Source organism: Felis catus, chromosome C1 (genome assembly GCF_018350175.1).
Source record: "Felis catus isolate Fca126 chromosome C1, F.catus_Fca126_mat1.0, whole genome shotgun sequence".
Lineage (NCBI taxonomy): Eukaryota > Metazoa > Chordata > Mammalia > Carnivora > Felidae > Felis > Felis catus.
In genome coordinates, this window is record NC_058375.1 from 104,853,953 (window position 1) to 104,874,046 (window position 20,094).

Here is a 20,094-nt window from a genome sequence, read left to right on the forward strand (position 1 = left end):
CAAACTCCACACCCGAAAAACAAATAACCCAGTGAAGAAATGGGCAGAAAACATGAATAGACACTTCTCTAAAGAAGACATCCGGATGGCCAACAGGCACATGAAAAGATGTTCAGCGTCGCTCCTTATCAGGGAAATACAAATCAAAACCACACTCAGGTATCACCTCACGCCAGTCAGAGTGGCCAAAATGAACAAATCAGGAGACTATAGATGCTGGAGACGATGTGGAGAAATGGGAACCCTCCTGCACTGTTGGTGGGAATGCAAATTGGTGCAGCCGCTCTGGAAAGCAGTGTGGAGGTTCCTCAGAAAATTAAAAATAGACCTACCCTATGACCCAGCAATAGCACTGCTAGGAATTTATCCAAGGGATACAGGAGTACTGATGCATAGGGCCACTTGTACCCCAATGTTCATAGCAGCACTCTCAACAATAGCCAAATTATGGAAAGAGCCTAAATGTCCATCAACTGATGAATGGATAAAGAAATTGTGGTTTATATACACAATGGAATATTACGTGGCAATGAGAAACAATGAAATATGGCCTTTTGTAGCAACGTGGATGGAACTGGAGAGTGTGATGCTAAGTGAAATAAGCCATACAGAGAAAGACAGATACCATAGGGTTTCACTCTTATGTGGATCCTGAGAAACTTAACAGGAACCCATGGGGGAGGGGAAGGAAAAAAAAAAAAACAGGTTAGAGTGGGAGAGAGCCAAAGCATAAGAGACTCTTAAAAACTGAGAACAAACTGAGGGTTGATGGGGGGTGGGAGGGAGGAGAGGGTGGGTGATGGGTACTGAGGAGGGCACCTTTTGGGATGAGCACTGGGTGTTGTATGGAAACCAATTTGTCAATAAATTTCATAAAAAATAAATAAATAAATAAAAAATAAAAAATAAAAAAAATAAAAAATAAAAAAAAACAATCTAAGATAACTAAGAGTTAGCCATACAATTAATTATAATTATACTGAAGCTTATTTACATATCCTTTGTTTTATATCAAACTTTGAGTTCTTCTGCAGGAAAAACATGATTTTAATTAAATATCAAATGGGTAGTTAAACCTCTATATTATTTTATTATTACATTACATTACACTTTGTAGAAAGTTGGAGCACATGTAATTATTCAGGTAATCATTCCTGTTTATTTCACTTACACACATATTTACAAGTCTACACAAGATGTGCAAATGTAAATACAGTATTTTTTAACTTCCTGTTTTGTACCCTTAAAGCATTGATTTCTTGGACCTAAGCAAAAGTAACTTTTAAGTAATCACATTAGAAACTTTTATAATTAATGCAATCATAATTGAAGAATGTCATGATTTTTTAATTGAGAAGCCTTTATTATTGAAAATATTTGTTATTACAGTTTACTTACACTGTAAATTTAAACAAAGAAATAAGTAAGGCACTTCATATTGGCTTCTGAATTTGCTGTGTCTTGCCTACAACCAAACAAATTACTCTGGGTATATCCTGGATGAGTCTCAAAGCAAGAGTTTGGACTTTATCATTGGTGCCAGTCCTAATTTTAGAGAGAGATACAAAGTTCTTAATCTGGAGACATTTAAAATGGCTTTTGTAGTTTTCTTCAGAAAGGGAATAGGCTCTCAAACTTTAGGACTATCACAGCATCCTTTAATTACATCACAACTTTGGTACAAAATGTTTACATTCCATATCTTATCAATGTACAAAATAACAGTGCCACTGATATCATGGAACTTCCTGGGCAATGGAATGAATTGCTAAGCCTTGTCAAAATAGGCATTTTCCATCTCCTTAAAAATGTTAGAATTGTCCAACTATAAATAAAGAATGCAGTTTCTTGCCATGTATTGCCTCCAGATTGACTACTGCCTAATAAAGCACAAATTTCATAGACAAGACTTTCCTTGTTTCTTCTAAAAAAAATGTATAAAATGGAAAACAATCTTATACTGAAGTCTAAATTATAGGTAAGAAAAAACAAAAACCAAGGGACACAGGAAAGTGGTGAATTTTCAAACACTGATTAACTTACAAGATTTGCAGGTGTTTCACTGGTTCACTGTTTTCTATATTTTAAATTGTAATGTATTTTAAATTTTTTTTTCAACGTTTTTATTTTATTTTTGGGACAGAGAGAGACAGAGCATGAACGGGGGAGGGGCAGAGAGAGAGGGAGACACAGAATCGGAAACAGGCTCCAGGCTCCGAGCCATCAGCCCAGAGCCCGACGCGGGGCTCGAACTCACGGACCGCGAGATCGTGACCTGGCTGAAGTCGGACGCTTAACCGACTGCGCCACCCAGGCGCCCCTGTAATGTATTTTAAATATTTAATGTATTTAAGTTTTTAAGTAATATTTTAAATTAATAGAATTTTCATGTTAGATTTTTCTCATTTGTATCCCTTTAAAGTTCACATTTTCATTTTAACTTTTCTTTCAAAACATAACTCAAAAATGGATAAAAGCCCAATGTGAACTTTTATATACACGGTAGAAAAGTTGAAAAGAAAATAAGACACATTCTTCACAATTTCAGAAGTGACAAACATCTAGGATATTTCAAGTGGCTTCCCATCTCCCTGAAAGGATTTGATTATCCGATATAAAGTTTTATAAAGTAATCTTAATAGCCAGATTAACGTTAACGTGCTCTGGGTCTAGTTGTAATTGAATCCTTCTTAAAATATAACGAAAGAATGATTGATTTGGTAATGTTGAAACTATTGATTAAACAGAACCCAACAATGGTCATTATTTTAATGGAAATATTGACAAGCAATTATAGTTGTAGATTCTTGTTGTTTCTTATTATCTTCCTGATTTTTCAATTCCCCAACGTAAAGGTGCGGGGGGGAAAACTAACATTTTCCCTCCTTTTCGAGAAATGGCATGATAAAGAGAAGACCTTTGGAGTATAAACACAATTGCAGACGTTTAGAAGTTGATGGCTTTAAGATTCATTTTGCTGCTAAGTTTTTGTTTCTTAAATCAAAACGTGTTTTCCCTTACAATCCCCACGCCACTTTGCTGTAGCCCTAGTGCATACGTACCCCCTACCCATTTCTGACTGTTAACTAGGCTCCTGCCCGCAGTGTCAGCGTCACAGGTCCCTCGCTCCCGGCTCGAGCAGGAGCCCGCAGAGTCCAATCCCCCAGGGTGCCGAACCTGGGTTCGCTCGCCCGTGCTGCCAGTCCCCGCGGCCGACTCAGCTCCAGGCCCTCCGGGAGGATCTGAGGCCTGTCCTAAAACATCCCTCAAGGGCATTCCTTTTGTTCCTTCATTCAACAAATATTCAATTTCACGTGCTCCTCACTCTTCGGAAAACCAAGTCGGGCCTCACTTTGCAAGAGTACTGTCCTCGTCTTGTTAAAGACACGGTGAAGCCGGGGAGGACGAACTTCGGCCATTACTTAGCAAATACCTTCCCGATCGGCCGGGCGCATTACGCCATCTCTCTTCCCTTAATCCTTCACTGCCCCCAGGAAAATATTCGTGGCAAACAGCGACCACGGCCACACTCTGCTGTTCTTGCCTCCAAGCCAGCCTTACGCCAAGTTCCTCCACCACGCGAGGGGCTACCCTCTCCCCAAGCCAGCAAGAGAGGCTTGCGGCCGCAGCCGGGGCACCCCGGAACCACGGCCGGCAGGTCCGAGTCCAGGCCTCACACACCTCTAGGCTGGCGGTGGCTGGCGGCGAATCACTGCCGAGCGTCGCAGCCCAGGGGTCTCAGCGGGATTTTTCCGTTCCGCCGGGAGGCTGGATCGCCCGCGCCGCGCAGCGGAACTACAACTCCCAGCACCGCCGTTGCCCGGACTTCCGGAAGCCGAAGCCGGGCGGGGAGGAAGCCACCGAGACCCGGCCAAAAGGCCGGGGGTTAATTTAGCCAGAAAAAAGGGGGCGGGAAGGGCTGTGGGGCTAACCTGTCAATTCGCTACCATGAACGTGGTTTTTGCTGTGAAGCAGTACGTTTCCAAAATGATAGAGGACAGCGGACCGGGTATGAAAGTACTTCTCATGGATAAAGAGACGGTGAGTTTGCTTTGCTCAGTATTTGTGAGGGAACCCTCCCTCCCTTACGATAGCTACTCCCACTCCGCTGTAGGATTTAGTATTTATGAAAGGTTTTGAAACGAGGGTCAGTTCTGGATGGAACTGAAAGGTGGTATAAAGCTTGTCTAGTAGGTTTTCGGTCTAAATGGCTCTACCATCTACTACCAGAGATTTCTTCTTGTAACCCGGAACAATTTATTGGAGTCAGGAATCCTTTTCTAAATGTCTCTGGCAAGAAATAATATGTGAGACAGAGCACTTGGAAGACTTTTATTTCCACTCAGCGTTGTGTTTTTAAAATAAAGCTATTAGTGATCAAGCTGAGATGACAGGTTATTTGTTGGTCACAGAATTATTTTTCTAAAAAACTCTCTAAGATGATGGGGAAAATTTTTTGTTTTGGAAATGTATGGATTGTGTTCAGAGAGAATATGTTGTTCATCCTGGTACCTTACCTATATGTTTTGGATGCTCAGTAAGTGTTATTACATATATTAGTATTTAAGTTATCCAGCTAAGTATTAATGAAAAATAATTTTTTCAGTCTTAAGTTTTGTTGCTTGTTTATATTATTTCTAACTAGCATAATATTAGTTGATTCTTTTTCTTCACAGACTGGCATTGTGAGTATGGTATACACACAATCAGAGATTCTTCAGAAAGAAGTGTACCTTTTTGAACGCATTGATTCTCAAAATCGAGAGATCATGAAACATCTGAAAGCAATTTGTTTTCTTCGACCTACGAAGGTACTACATAAACTGAGCTGTCATCTGCCTAAATACAGAACACTATGATCTGAAAGCATTAAGAAGGCAAAATAAATTTGTATTATCATCATTTGTGGCATCATATTTAACCGGCTTCATCAGAGTTATAACCTTGACTTTTCTCCTTTCCACATCTCAGTTCACTCCTTATAGCCCGTTTTTCCTCCAAGATGCCTTTTAGGTTCTCAGCCACTTCCAGAGCCACTATCCTGCCAGAGACGCACATCACTTCCTGGATTAATTCCTGGATTCACCTCCATACCTATTACACTGAACACCATTGCCACTTAATCTTGCACGCTTATATACCTACACCAGTATCTTGAGTCTGTATCATTTTATTTGCCTCTATGCACAGGAACATATAATGGCTCACTTTTACTTCCATGATTAAATCAATATCTAGTAGCTCCGTCCTTGAAATCCTCCTTTAGCTGGTTTGGTCTGCCCTTATGTATACAGCCTCCTGTGTCCAATCTCTGCTCCTCCACTACGGCCAACTAGGCCTTTTTATCACCCCTCTACATGCTCATTCCTGTTCTCTATTTGTTCCCCTCCCCTAATTCTCCATTTGTTCTTTAGCCTTCTGTCCATCTTCATCCATCATCATATAAATCTAGCTTGAGTCCTCCTGTAAAAATCGTGTACTATTCCAGGCTTATTTTGTATATTTCCCTTTTTTTTTTCAATATTTATTTTTGAGAGAGAGAGAGTCAGAGAGAGAGAGTGTGAGCAGGGGAGGGGCAGAGAGAGAGGGAGACATAGAATCTGAAGGAGGCTCCAGCCTCCGAGCTGTCAGCACAGAGTCTGACGCGGGGCTTGAACTCACGAACTGTGAGATCATGACCTGAGCTGAAGTCAAACACTTCACTGACTGAGCCATCCAGGCGCCCCTGTATGTTTTCTTTATATTCATGTTCGCCAACTCCAATGAGCTGTTTTACCATGCTTGTATATTATGTACTTTCTGAAATACAAATCTGCTCATGTCATCCCCACTTGAAATCCTTGAATGACTTTTCATTGTTTTTATGCTAAACACAAAACTCCTTAATTGTGGTTCTGTATGGTCTAGTTCCTGTCATTTGTACAGCTTCATTTCAAACCACTCCCCCTTTTGCTCTTAGATACATTAATCTTTCAGTTCACTTTATTCTGTCATGCCACAGGACTTTTGAACAGACTCTTCTTTCAACCTGGATCTTACTCACTTCTTCCAGAAAGTCTTCCCTGGTTTTGCTGACCAAGCCAAACCCGCCTCTTACAAGCCCTTACAGCACCATCTTCTCCCTATTGCTTGTCATAGTCTAAGTTTCATATGGTTTGTGTGATTAGTATCTGTCTTACCTACCAGCAGTAAGCTCCATGAGAACAGAGGTGGTATCTGTTTTTTCACACTGCTATGTCTCCAGTGCCTGCTACATAGTGGACCTCAATAAACAGTTCCTGAATGAATGAATGCTTTAATACTGTATTATAGTCATTTCTAGTTGTTTCACATTTGTAGGTCTTTTGAAATTTTGGTGCTGAGAGGGATCTTAGAGATCATCTAGTCCATTTCCTAAGATTTTTCGTGAGAAAACCTCTTTCACAGCTATATATATATATATATACTCTCTCAAACTAAAAATGATTTATCCTTAAAATTATAAAGTTAACTTTCAATGTATTTTTTAATCTAAACGACAATTTTAAAAACCTTTTTCCCATTTAACAAGTAATGTGCATTGCTTACGTTATTTTTAATTCTTTAAAGAAATGTGTGATTTTTTTAAACATTCAATACTATTTTATATCATGTCTAGATTGGGGACTAAATTCATATTGAAATTTAACTTGTTAATAGTTAAATTTCTATCGACAATAGATTAAAAACCTGCATTATGATCTTAAGTAATTGGAATTCTTATGTTTACTTCTAGATTTCATATTTATTTTTAAATAGTAACGGGGCGCCTGGGTGGCGCAGTCGGTTAAGCGTCCAACTTCAGCCAGGTCACGATCTCGCGGTCCCTGAGTTCGAGCCCCGCGTCAGGCTCTGGGTTGATGGCTCAGAGCCTGGAGCCTGTTTCCGATTCTGTGTCTCCCTCTCTCTCTGCCCCTCCCCCGTTCATGCTGTCTCTCTCTGTCCCAAAAATAAAAATAAAACGTTGAAAAAAAAATTTTTTTTAAATAGTAGTCTTAGCCTACTGTGTGCAAATACTTCACAAACATTACAGTTGTACAATCTTAGGTCCCAATAAGTTAAAAGCCAAAGTAAATACAATTAAGTATATTTTCTCTTGAATGTTGGTTTTTAAAGAATTAGCTACATTTTGATAGTCTATATAAGAATTTTGATTAGGGGGCGCCTGGTGGCTTAGTCAGTTGAACGTCCTGACTTCAGCTCAGGTCATGATCTCACAGCTTGTGGGTTTGAGCCCCGCGTCGGGCTTTGTGCTGACAGCTCAGAGCCTGGAGTCTGCTTTTAGATTCTGTGTCTCCCTCTCTCTCTGTCTACCCCTCCCCTGCTCATGCTCATGCTCTGTCTCTGTCTCTCAAAAGTAAACATTAAAAAAAATTTTTTTTAAGAATTTTGATTGGATGAATAATTTACAGGCCAGCAGCCTGAGGCAAATTTGCAGAATTACTATCAATTTTATGTTGTAGTTCCACATTTGTGTTTTTAATATTTTTTTAATGTTTTATTTATTTTTGGGAGACAGAACGCGAGCAGGGGAGGGGTAGAGAGAGAGGGAGACAGAGGATCCAAAGTGGGCTCTGTGCTGAGGGCAGAGAGCCTGATGCAAGGTTCAAACTCATAAACTGTGAGATCATGACCTGAGCTGAAGTTGGATGCTTAACCGACTAAGCTACCCAGGCATCCCTGTGTTTTTAATATTTTTAAATCTTAATTTGGCCAAGGTAATACAGCTAGTTAATGTTATAGTTGATTCCTGAATACTTAACGTATCTCTTTTTCACTGCCAGCCCTCACCCCTGCAATATACAAACACTTAATCTAGACCTCAGCACACAGTAGATTCTCACTAGATACTGAAATAAATCAATGGATGATATTTATTAATTTTTTACTTAAATATATGAGTTCTCCTCATATATTATTTGTTTATTTATTTTTTCCTTTCTAGGAGAATGTGGATTATCTGATTCAAGAGCTCCGGAGACCAAAATACAGTATATATTTTATTTGTAAGTATATTATTTCACCTATTCAATCATGTAACTGTATCCTAGATAGTTTTTTCCTGTTAGGTGCTTCATATCATCAATAAGTTAAGTGAATCCATCTCTATATAAGTCTGATTTTTTTAATGTCCTTTCAAAGTATTAAAAGTCTTATGGCTAACATTCTATTTTAGAAAGCTGAGCGTGACTTTTTTCATCATTGATTAGGTAAAATTATTTTTTAAGTTTTCCTTTGCCTTTCAAGATTCTTTGCAAGGCAAAAGTTGTAAGTAGCCAAATTTCACATCCCACCTCTGCAAAAAAAAAAAAAAAAAAAAAGAAGAAGAAGAAGAAGAAGAAAGGGTACACTTATTCCCTATTTTGTACTTTCATGAACTGAGGCACAGAAGCTGAATTACTTGGAGGGAGGATATACTTGAGTGTGTTGGAAAAGCAAAGATTTATTTTACATACCAGATGAAAACATAACACTTCTTGCTACTTTATGTAATGGTTGAAAGAACAAGTTATTCAGTAGATACCTCTTATGTACATAATTTGTGGGGGGGAGTTTGGGGAGGGTACAGTCGTGGAAATAAATTAGGTTTGCAGTTACTATACATTTTATATGATTTTTTATTTTTTTATGTAATACATTCTGCTTTAGAAGTTACATCCATTCTCCTCTAGATGTCATTATTGATCCTTATAGGATTAGTAGGTATAGTTTATCTGGTGCCATTTCCAAAACAAAGACAAAACTTAATTCTCAGTATGTAGGACATTTGAGAAATTTTAAAGCTTGCTTGAAGGCTTTTTAGGATTTAGATTATACTCTAAGATATACATACTTTCTATGTAACGATATGCAACAATATGCAACATTAAATAATGGTACCAAAAATTAATATTTGTGGGGCACCTGGGTAGGTCAGTCGGTTAAGCATCTGACTTTGGCTCAGGTCACGATCTCACGGGTTCATGGGTTTGAGCCCTGCATCAGGCTCTGTGCTGACAGCTCAGAGCCTGGAGCCTGCTTCAGATTCTGTGTCTCCCTCTCTCTCTGCCCCTTCCCGGCTCATGCTCTGTCTCTCTCTGTCTCAACAATAAATAAACACTAAAAATCAATAAGTAAAATAAAAAAGAAATTTAAAAATAAAAATTAAAAAGAAATTAAAAAAAGAGAAACTGCTAAATGTTTTCTAGAGTGACTATAAGCCAGATACTTAGGAAAGTGTAGAAACTTGTACTCAATGACATATATATGTATATGAGAGAGATTCCCTGTATTGCTGAATTTAAGTAGACATCTAATGGAGTCACTCTTGTGCTGTCTCTCAGTTAAAAATTGAGTAGGTCACAAGATGAAAGGCTCCCTTTTCCTCTAAAGAGTTCTTTGATACAGCAGTTAAGACTAATAACCAATAATAAATCTACTGCCTAGTCTCCTCGTTCTTTTTTTATTTTGAGAGAAAGAACATGAGTGAGGGAGGGGCAGAGAGAGGCAGAGAGGGAATCCCAAGCAGTCTCCTCGCTGTCAGCACAGAACCCGATGCAGGGCTTGAACTCACAAACTATGAGATCATGACCTGAGCCGAAACCCAAGAGTCGGATGCTTAACTGATAGAGCCACCCCTCATCTCATTTTTTTATAATTTCATTTTTGCATTTTTATGTCTACTAAACATCTTGTATGATAGGCTCCTCCCTTCCTTTATTTAAATAAAAACTATTTCTATTATGGAAGTTTTCAACTATATACAGAAGTAGACAATAATATAATAAATTCCAGTGTACCCATCCCCCAGTTTCAAACATTGCTTTGCCACAGCCTGTCTTGTTTTAGCTATGGTGCTGCCACCTACTTCCACACCAATGGTATTTTGAAGGAGATCTAAGACATATGTCATCCCTAAATATTTCAGTGTGCATCTCTAAAAGATAAGGACTCATTTTTAAAGATACCATTATTATTCCCAATAATGACAAATGATTCCTGTTTTCAAATACTCATTCATTGTTCAAATTTCAAACTCTCTTATTTTTCCCCCACTGTTTTTGTATTTGAATTAGGATCATAGTAAGATCCACACATATCTATTGGTTGATATGTTGTTGCAGTTTCTTTAATCTTCTTTAGATGTTCTCTCTCTTCCTCTTTCTCTCTCTCTCTCTCTCTCTCTCTCTCTCTCTCTCTCTCTCTCCCCCCCCCCCCCCCGCCTCTTCCCACCCCCCCACCCCCGGGCAATTTATTGTTGAAGAAACTACATTGTTCTGTTAAAGTTTCTGACAGCCTGCATCTTGGCGATTGTATCCCCATGGGGTGGTTTAACAAATTCTTTGCAGTTTAAAATATTCCTCTATCCTCTAGTTTTGTAAATTGGTACCTGGATATAGAGGCTTAATTAGGTTTAGATTTGATTTCTTTTTGGCAAGAATATTTGATAGTCAGTGTTGTGTGCTTTCAATGATTATCTCTTACTGTGATATCAGCGGCAGTCGGTGCTCAGTGCCCAGGTCCATCATTGATTCATTAGTGGTTGATAAAAATGATGATGTTTTAATTCTATCATTATCATTTTTTCTTTGTTTTTTTAGTTGGAATATTTCCATAAAGAGGAATTTCCCCTCGTCTTCTCTCTGGTGGTACAGTTTGTATTTGAGGGAAGAAGACGCACTTCTTTCCGTTATTTGTTATTTTCAATATTAAGGACTTGCTTCCTGCTATCCTCCAATGCCTACATAGTGGTCTTTTTTTTTTTTTTTAAGTATTATTATGGACTTATGGATTTAAACATATTTGTGCTACTCATTTCAATTTGAAGGTGTTTGACTTTGACATATACCACAATGTATACCAAACTTCACTTAGTCATTAGGCTTTAACTGTGAAGCCCATTTACGTCTAATTGCAGCAGAGGTGATCTCCTTTGAATCAGCCACAACTCATATGTCTGTTTCAGATTTCAGTAATGTGATCAGCAAGAGTGATGTGAAGTCATTAGCTGAAGCTGATGAACAGGAAGTCGTGGCTGAGGTTCAGGTAAACGTATTGGTCCTCTAACACATCTCTTGTTATTGGCCCTTTTTAAAGATTTGCATCTAAAATAAGAAAAGTGCTGTCTCAAGGGAGGCTGTTGATCAGACACAATAAATGTGCATTGCATCAAACTATTCTCATATTTAGAAAGTTTGTAAGAGGTATCAAATTGAGGGAAAACAAAATTAGAGGAATCAGTGCAAATAAGGAGATTGCACTGGTATTGGATCCTATTGCATGGATAAGGAGGGTTTCATAGGGTTGGGGACAGGGTCAGATATATCTTCTAGTTTTATGAACCACATTATAAGAATGTTCATCTACAGGGCTATGTCTGATTGGAAAAGAATAGAAAGTAAAGGATGTGAGTGAGGTTTGTTAAATTTCTGTTTGTGATTATCTTGCTCTGTCTGGGAGGTAAAAGGCATACTTTTGTCATTAGGTTAAAACTTGGTAACTTCTAAATATTTATTCTGCATGGTATAGAATACGTGGCATTAGAACATAATGTTACCTTTTACTTAAACGCTTTAGTGTTCTTGGATACATTTATCACAAATGTTTGAATACATTTATCACCTAAGGGAAGAATAGGGCAGCAAATAAATGAGTTTTGGATTTTCAGAAGGATGTGCTAGGTGGTAAAGGAATGAAAAAGAATGACCTATTTTATTTTTATTTTTTTATTAAAAAAAATTTTTTTAATGTTTATTTATCTTTGAGAGAGAGAGAAACAGGATGCAAGTGGGTTAGGGGCAGACAGAGAGGGAGACAAAGAATCCGAAGCAAGCTCCAGGCTCCAAGCTGCCAGCACAGAGCCCAACGCGGGTCTCGAACCCACGAGCCGTGAGATCATGACGTGAGCCAAAGTCGGACACTCAACCGACTCAGCCACCCAGGAGCCCCAAGAATGACCTATTTTAAATCATGTTCTGCCTCATGAGAATACACTGGATTAAAACAAACAAAAAAAAAAAGAATACACTGAACAGCAAAGTTCTTTTTCATCTGTGTGTGACATTGTATATCCTATAGCAGTGTCTTAATTTTACTAATTGATAAATGTGCACAGAAGTCTCCAGAAATGTAATATTTATACTTCTACAACTTTGTTTTTTGTTTTTTAAAAGATTTATTATTATTGCTACTATTTTATAATTATTTTATTCCCCCACATTGCTCCCCCTGCATTTGCTCAAATTTGATTATATCACATAGTATATTATATTACATATGAAAATGTTACTTTATCATCAGTTGGAATTTATGAAACAAATGACTGATCTTGTGCTTTGTTTGCAGGAATTTTATGGTGATTACATTGCTGTGAATCCACATTTGTTTTCCCTGAATATTTTGGGTTGCTGCCAGGTATGGAATGAAAGGATAAAAAAATAAGTTTATCAGGTGGGAGTTAATTCAGCAAGTAATTGGACTTGTAAGAAAAAATTCAAATATTTTCTCTGATAATATATTTTTAACAAAAAGGGTCGAAATTGGGATCCAGCCCAGCTATCCAGAACAACTCAAGGACTGACGGCTCTCCTTCTATCTCTGAAGAAGTGTCCCATGATTCGTTATCAGCTTTCATCAGAGTCAGCAAAGAGACTTGCAGAATGTGTTAAGGTATGGCTTTTTCTATCCCCAGTTCCAAAGACCATTCATTTCCTTATCATATTTCAGAAACTATAGGAATAGTTTATCTATAACCAATGAGGTGATATGTTAGGTTTACTGGCAAAGAGGTAGATATTTGTAATAAAAAACCAAAAGCAACAAATTAGAGCTGAGATTCTTAGGCTTAACTCAAAAAAAATTTGCAAGCTATTTAACCTATTTTGATCCAGTTAAGCCATTGGTAAAATAGAGTTTTAAATACTAACCTCTTAAACAGGACGCTACCAGACGTTGTCAAGCTTTTGAATCCTTTTCTGGAAAGCCTATGAAGATGCAAAGAACTGTTGTTAAATGTGTATTTTATGTATTAATTTTATGTTTATATCATCTCTGTCTGTAACTAATTGGTTGACCAAATCATCTTTCTGTCTCATCCACAGCAAGTAATAACTAAAGAATATGAACTGTTTGAATTCCGGCGGACTGAGGTTCCTCCGTTGCTGCTTATTTTAGATCGTTGTGATGATGCCATCACCCCATTGCTAAACCAGGTGCAGAACCCTTTATTAGCATAATACAAGTACAATTTCATGTGGTATTCATCAAAATGCCAATGTGGAAATGAACAATGTCATCCATGTATTCTCCTCCTTATTTTCAGCTTTTCTTTTTTTTGCCTTGTATTTCCTATAATTTTGGTATCAACCACGGTCATCTTCGATTCTTTCTTCTGCTTTATCCTTTCTGTCCCTTTCTACCACCACCTTCACCTCTAATCAAGGCAACTTCTAGGTTCTGTATATTCTACTTTTCCAGTGTCTGTCTGCAATTTCCCATTCATACTGCTGTCACCTTGTCATAAACCCTTAATCTTTTATAAGATTACTGAAATAGTCATCTACTTGATTCCTCACTCTTATTTCTTATTTTCCTTTTTTATAAGAAAACAGATATACACTTTTATTTATTTACTTTTCAGTAAGTTTAAGTCCTTGAGGATACAGAATCACATGGATTCTGTGTCCAATGGCCTTAGCAGGTAGGTTGCTTTGGAATTGACATGAACCATGCTGCTGTTTCCTTGAATAGGAGCTACCTTTTCCTAGATTACTCTGGTTTTCTTCGTTTCGCCACCAGGAGTCACTGTGTTGTTCTTTTCTTGGTACACATAAGTACATCTCTTGCCTAGATAGAATTCAGTTTCATTCTGAGCATAAACACCTTCAGTTTTAAGAAGAGCTGTATGCTCCCTCTGGTTCTGGAGACCCTGCTTATGGTCAGCAAAAATGGCATTGGACCATAGCCTTCCAGGCATATTTGCCATTTTAGGAATCCTGTTCCCAGCAGGCCTTCACAGGCTCCAAGATTGCTGAAACAGAAGGGGTTTGATTCTCCACTTTTAATTTCTTCCCACTCTAATATATTCCACAGTGTTGTTAAATTACTTTATTTATTTATTTATTTATTTATTTATTTATTTATTTATATGTAGAGAGAGAGCACGTGCGCTAGCGAGCACAAGTGGGGAAGGGGCAGAGGAAGGGAGAGAATCCCAAGCAGGCTCCACACGGCCAGCACGGAGTCCAATGCAGGGCTTGAACCAACAAAACAGTAAGATCATGACCTGAGCCGAAATCAAGAATTGGATGCTTAACCAACTGAGCCACCCAGGCGTCCCTTAAATTATTTTCCTAAAGCACAGTTCTGATCTTTTTACTCTTGACTCAAAAATCTTCATTGCTTCCCATTTGCCTACTGGCTTAAATACAGACTCCTGAACTTGGCGTCTAAGAGCCTTGACAATATAGGCCCAACTGTAACCTACAGCTCAGGACACTTAACCGACTGAGCCACCCAGGTGCTCCAACTGATAATTTTAATTATAGAGTAAGTGCTAATGGTAGACGCATGCACAGGATGCTGCCTATGGAAGCATAAACATTTTGTTGTACTGAATACATACCCCAATGAAACTTGCTTTTTTAAGGATTCATTTGGCAAATATTTTCGGAAATTAAGCACCTTCTTTTATAACCTCTTAAGTTCTTTCTTAATAGATCTATATTGCTTAAGATGAAATGTATAAATCTTTCTAGCATTTAGATTCTAGAGTTAGAGAGTAATTGGCTGGAAAATACTTAGTTTTGTCTAAAGGACCTAGGACTAAAAGTAACCCATTCTCCATAAATGGTGAGAAGGCAAAATTTGGAGTTTCTCCTTTCCATTTTTGCCAAATAAGTTCACATTTTGTAAGAATGGAAACCAATCCTTCTTCACAATTCATGTTAAGGAAAAATAGGAAATAAAATGGATACAGAGGCAAGCTTCTGAATATGTGTGTTTTGATCAACTTACAAGGTTTTTTTCTGATAATATTAGTGTTCCCAGGATAAATATAGCACCACTCAGATCTGCAAGAACACACTTCTCATGCTGCAGAAAACCACAGAAGCGTACAGGAAATGGTACAGCTTGTAACTGCAGTACCAATATAGCCCTATCTGTGAAGCCAAAAATATACTCTTAATTCACGGGCAAAAAGTAGAGCTAATGATAGATCTAATTTGTTTTCTTTCTATCAGGAATATTAATCTCGCTGCCCCTCTTCCAAAAGTGTAAACTCTAAAAGTATTTTGACTTTTAGTTTAACCAACTACAGTAAGTCTTAATGCTTAGTATAACACAAAGTATTAATAAAACTTGAACTAAATAAAGAGCCTCTGTGTAAAGAAGACTAGTTGCTAAGAATGTTACCAGTTTTTATTTGTTTTCCTGAACATTTGCTATTTCCATGTTTTACCAGTTACCAATTTTTCTGTCCTACTTCTTCATTTAGTGGACATATCAGGCCATGGTCCATGAACTACTGGGCATAAACAACAATCGGATTGATCTTTCCAGAGTGCCGGGGATCAGTAAAGACTTAAGAGAGGTGGTCCTATCTGCTGAAAACGATGAATTCTATGCTAATGTAGGTTAAAATTTTTTTTCATTGTTTTTCATTATTTTTCTGTAAGAAGGCCGGTGTTGACTAATGTAGGTTAAAATTTTTTTTCGTTGTTTTTCATTATTTTTATGTAAGAAGGCTGGTGTTGACTTGTTCGAATGAAAACAGGTATGGGATTTCATGGGGAAGGTTGTTGAGGCATCCTGTAGATAAACTGCATCTCAAGAGAAGGCAGAAGATTTGGATTCTGACCCTTTAACAGTTTTTTTCCCATAGAAATCACATATTTAGTTTTATACTCTCAGAATTAGAACCCGATTTATTTACTTCCTTCCCTTCTGTAGCCCTTTGTGAGAATAGTAATGGCATTCATCACCCGTGTCCTGGCCAGTGTCCAGATTTGGTCATTATAATGGAATTTTCTTGCCTTTCAATTCTGTCTTTGGGATTCTTTCTCACTTCTTTTATTTTATTTATTTATTTATTTTTCAATATATGAAATTTATTGTCAAATTGGTTTCCATTTCTCACTTCTTTTAAATGATCTGGAAGTCAGACTCATTGCTGGAACTGTTTCCAACTTCCTTTTCACAGAATATGTACCTGAACTTTGCTGAGATTGGTAGCAATATAAAGAATCTCATGGAAGACTTTCAGAAGAAGAAACCAAAAGAACAGCAAAAACTAGAATCAATAGCAGACATGAAGGTAAATTGAACATGTTCATGGATGACTAACATGCAAGACTTTGGAACTATTCATGTAAGCAATATTTCTAGAATATTCTCAGTCTGATTTCTGCCTACATTCATTTGTTTGGTTTGAAATAATTTTCTGTACTATTTCTCTTTAGGAAACAGTATAGTGAAAACTTCATAACAAGCCATGTACTTTTTTCCATTCTTCAGTCACATTTGGACTATTTAAAGAGTCAGTGTATTGACATATACCAGTTCTTATCTTCTTAAGCATAAACAAAATACCATGTGATTGGTAGATGCCTTAGTCTGGGCAGAACAATTCCTGCTTATTTTTTCCCTTCTTCATACATGTCTATCCTCAGTCAAATAACAGAACCCCCAATTGATGTCTTTCCCATGGCAGGCCTTTGTTGAGAATTACCCACAGTTTAAGAAGATGTCTGGGACGGTATCAAAGCATGTGACAGTGGTTGGAGAGCTGTCTCGGTTGGTCAGTGAGCGGAATCTGCTGGAGGTTTCAGAAGTTGAGCAAGAACTGGCCTGTCAGAATGACCATTCTAATGCTCTCCAGGTATCTATTCAGTCCAATTTGATGAGCACCTACTGTGTGTAAGGCACTGTGCCAGGCAGAACAAGAGATACAAAGGCAAAAGTAATCCTTCTTCACTAACGTGGAATTTATTGTCTAACAAGGAGTTGAGACAAGAACACAGATTAATTTGATTTTAGATACAAGAGCCACAGGAGAATAATAATGTGCAGTAGCAGAGGGTTCAGGCAGTTAATGAGTATTTAGGAGGGCATCCTAGGCTACTAGAAAGAATTCTAGACCAAAATCAGAAGATCTGGATTTTGGCCATTTGCCACTTACTGGCTTTGTGACCTAGAGCCGTTGGCTTATTTTCTGAGCCAGTTTCCTCATCTGTAAATGATATTTATCTCACAATGTTGTAAGGAAGATTTAAAGATGCAATATATATTAAAATGTATTATCTAAGTTTTTTATTATTGAACACTTGCTGTTCAGTCCATAAACATGTGAATGCCTGCTGCGTGTACATAGTGCTATAAGGATCCAGAGGTACGAAGAGGAAAAAGATACCATACTTTTCCTCAAAGAGCTCACATGATAGTAGGGGAGAAGGAAATTTAAGCCAGGAATTACCATATGATAAGTGCTGTTATACTAGAGGTATTTACAAAAGGATATGGAAATACAGAGGAAGGACAACTGTTTTCCCTAAGGATGAGGCTTCTTAAAGAAGATGACATTAGATTGGGTCTGGACAAATAAGTAGGAGTGCACCAAACAGAGTAGAAGTGTACCAACCAGAGACAAGAGGGGAAATTCTTAGCAGAGATAATGCAGGCATGGAGATGGCGGGGGCGAGGGGGGGGTGGGTTAAGGGAACAGAGAATAATTCAATGTAGCTAGTGCAAGGTACAAGATGAGGAGTGGTCTTAGATAAGCCAGAAAGACTGGGGCCCGATTATGGCCACTGAAAGGAGATGGGGCTTTAATCTTAAAATGTTGAGAGTTACCAGAGGATTTTAGAAGAAAAGGGACATAATCAGACCCTGGCCTTAAGAAATTTGCGGCATTGTTGAAGGGACAAAACTAAAACACAAGAAACACTTAGTGTTTTAAGGTAATATTTAATTAAGTCAAAATTGTGATGCTGACTATAATAAGATTGAGGTTATTGAGAACAGTTCCTTAGAGAAGATGATATTAAGATGGACCATCAAGAATGAACAGAATCTGGAGGAGGATTTCATTCACGGTTAACAGAAAAGCAAAGATGCAGAAGTATGCAAAAAAGTAATAAGCAGTGTGAGAGTGGGTGTGGAAGAGAAATAGGAGATAAAATTGGATTGGTACACAGGAACCAGTTTATGAAGAAGCCTGTAAGAGGAATTTGCACTTGCTGAGATAAGCAAAGACATCCATTGTGGGGTCATTTGTAGAAAGTCGATATGATGAAAGCAGTATTTTAGGAAATTTAATCTAGTAAGGATGCTTTGGAGGTAAAAAAAAAAACAAAAAACAAAAACAAGTTAGGCTGGTAGACTCATAGTGATAGTACTAAAAATGTACAGTAAGGGCAAATCTGAGAGACAATTCAAAGGGACAAAACAACAATTTAGCGACAGATTGGATATAAGGATAACAAGACAGAACTAATCCAATAATTCCAAGGCTCCTGAGAAATGACAATGTGTTATCACTGGCAATAAATCACTTGGGAATGAGAGTCCTTAGGGAGATGGCCATTTCTAAGGCACTCCCCATAAGAAGTACATTTCCTTATTTATAGGGCCCTGTATTCTATAACTTAGTCTCTCTCTTTCCCGGCTGCAATTCAACTTTATAAAATAAAGCCTGTGTGGTATAATGGAAACAACACAGGCTTTGGAGCCAGACCATCCTGGCTTTTATTCTGTCTCTACATACCAGAGGTTTTTTTTGAGGAAATTACTTATTTTTCCCAAGCCTCAGGGATAAAGATTTGAAACTTTTAGATTTGTACCAGGATTCAGTGAGATATGCAAAATCCTTCACATATGATAGGTGCTTTGTAAATGTTGTTTCTTCTTCTCTAAGCATGTTTTAAACATATGGTACAACCAGAACAAAGAAATCCATCCACCTGTGGTTGCTTTAGTTATAGCAAAGTCTTTACTGGGATTTATAGTTGTTACTTTTTAGTGTTTATTAAGATTTCCTCTGAAAACACCATCATTTTGAAAATCATAATGATGCTATTTGCTTTATATTTATGAAAAGTACTTCCGTCATCACTTTGAATTTTATCCCTTAAATCTTTTCAAAGAACTTTTAGGCTGGCTTTATTATTTTTTAAATTGTATTAAATTCTAATTCTTAAATAGATAATATAAGTACTTGGTTCACCAAAAGGAGTGTAGTAAAAACTGAGTCAGTTACCAGCCTCACATACACCCTTACAGTTGTTCTGTGGATGCAAGTCTGCATGAGTGAGTGTATCTCTCTCTTTGTTAAATTCAAATGATATCATACTGTACACATAGTTTTGCATTTTACTTTTTCACTTAACCACGTATCTCGGAGACTCATTCTCTTTTTATTTATTTATTTAAAAAAAATTTTTTTAACGTTTATTTATTTTTGAGACAGAGAGACAGAGCATGAACGGGGGAGGGTCAGAGAGAGGGAGACACAGAATCCGAAACAGGTTCCAGGCTCTGAGCCGTCAGCACAGAGCCCGATGCGGGGCTCGAACCCACAGACTGCTAGATCATGACCTGAGCCGAAGTCGGCCGCCCAACCGACTGAGCCACCCAGGCTCCCCTCATTCTCTTTTTAATCACTAAACAGTATTCCTTCATAAAGATGTATCACAATCTATTTAACTTGACCAACTTCTTTACTTTGAGCAATACTACTAATAATACTTCACAGTTGTTTTGTGGGTCTAATAGAAGTATTCCTATGAAAACTTTTTATTTTTCTCAATAAAATGAATTTTCTTCTCTCATTAAATAAAAACAAAATTTTGTCCTGTAATTAAATTTAAATTTCCTTCTGTTTCTTGGGGCACCTGAGTAGCTCAATTGGTTGAGTGTCCAACTCTTGACTTCAGCTCAGGTCATGATCTTGACTTCATGATCTTGACTTCAGCTAGGGTCATGGGATTGAGCCCAGTGTTGGATTCCATGCTGAGCATGGAGCCTGCTTAACATTCTCTCTCTCTCTCTCTCTCTCTCTCTCTCTCTTTCTCTCTTTCTCTCTCTTTCTTTCTCTCTCTC

At 37.8% G+C, this 20,094-nt stretch overlaps 1 protein-coding gene and 1 pseudogene across 4 annotated transcripts in view; one reads left to right on the forward strand and one right to left on the reverse strand.

The window, feature by feature from the left end:
* The first annotated feature begins 3,825 nt into the window (after window positions 1–3,825).
* VPS45 (vacuolar protein sorting 45 homolog) overlaps window positions 3,826–20,094 on the forward strand; it is a 65,785-nt gene continuing 49,516 nt past the window's right edge. For 2 of the 4 annotated variants that reach the window (XM_006935074.5, XM_019837765.3), the window contains exons 1-10: window positions 3,826–4,041; window positions 4,677–4,811; window positions 7,964–8,024; window positions 10,964–11,043; window positions 12,343–12,411; window positions 12,529–12,666; window positions 13,098–13,208; window positions 15,494–15,628; window positions 16,199–16,312; window positions 16,709–16,876. In XM_006935074.5, the coding sequence (XP_006935136.2) occupies window positions 3,949–4,041; window positions 4,677–4,811; window positions 7,964–8,024; window positions 10,964–11,043; window positions 12,343–12,411; window positions 12,529–12,666; window positions 13,098–13,208; window positions 15,494–15,628; window positions 16,199–16,312; window positions 16,709–16,876 (1,104 nt within the window). In that variant the 5' untranslated portion in view covers window positions 3,826–3,948. The remainder of the gene's footprint in view (window positions 4,042–4,676; window positions 4,812–7,963; window positions 8,025–10,963; window positions 11,044–12,342; window positions 12,412–12,528; window positions 12,667–13,097; window positions 13,209–15,493; window positions 15,629–16,198; window positions 16,313–16,708; window positions 16,877–20,094) is intronic. The other 2 variants (XM_003990560.6, XM_045033453.1) reach the window with 2 other exon arrangements.
* LOC123379055 lies at window positions 13,575–13,972 on the reverse strand (annotated as a pseudogene).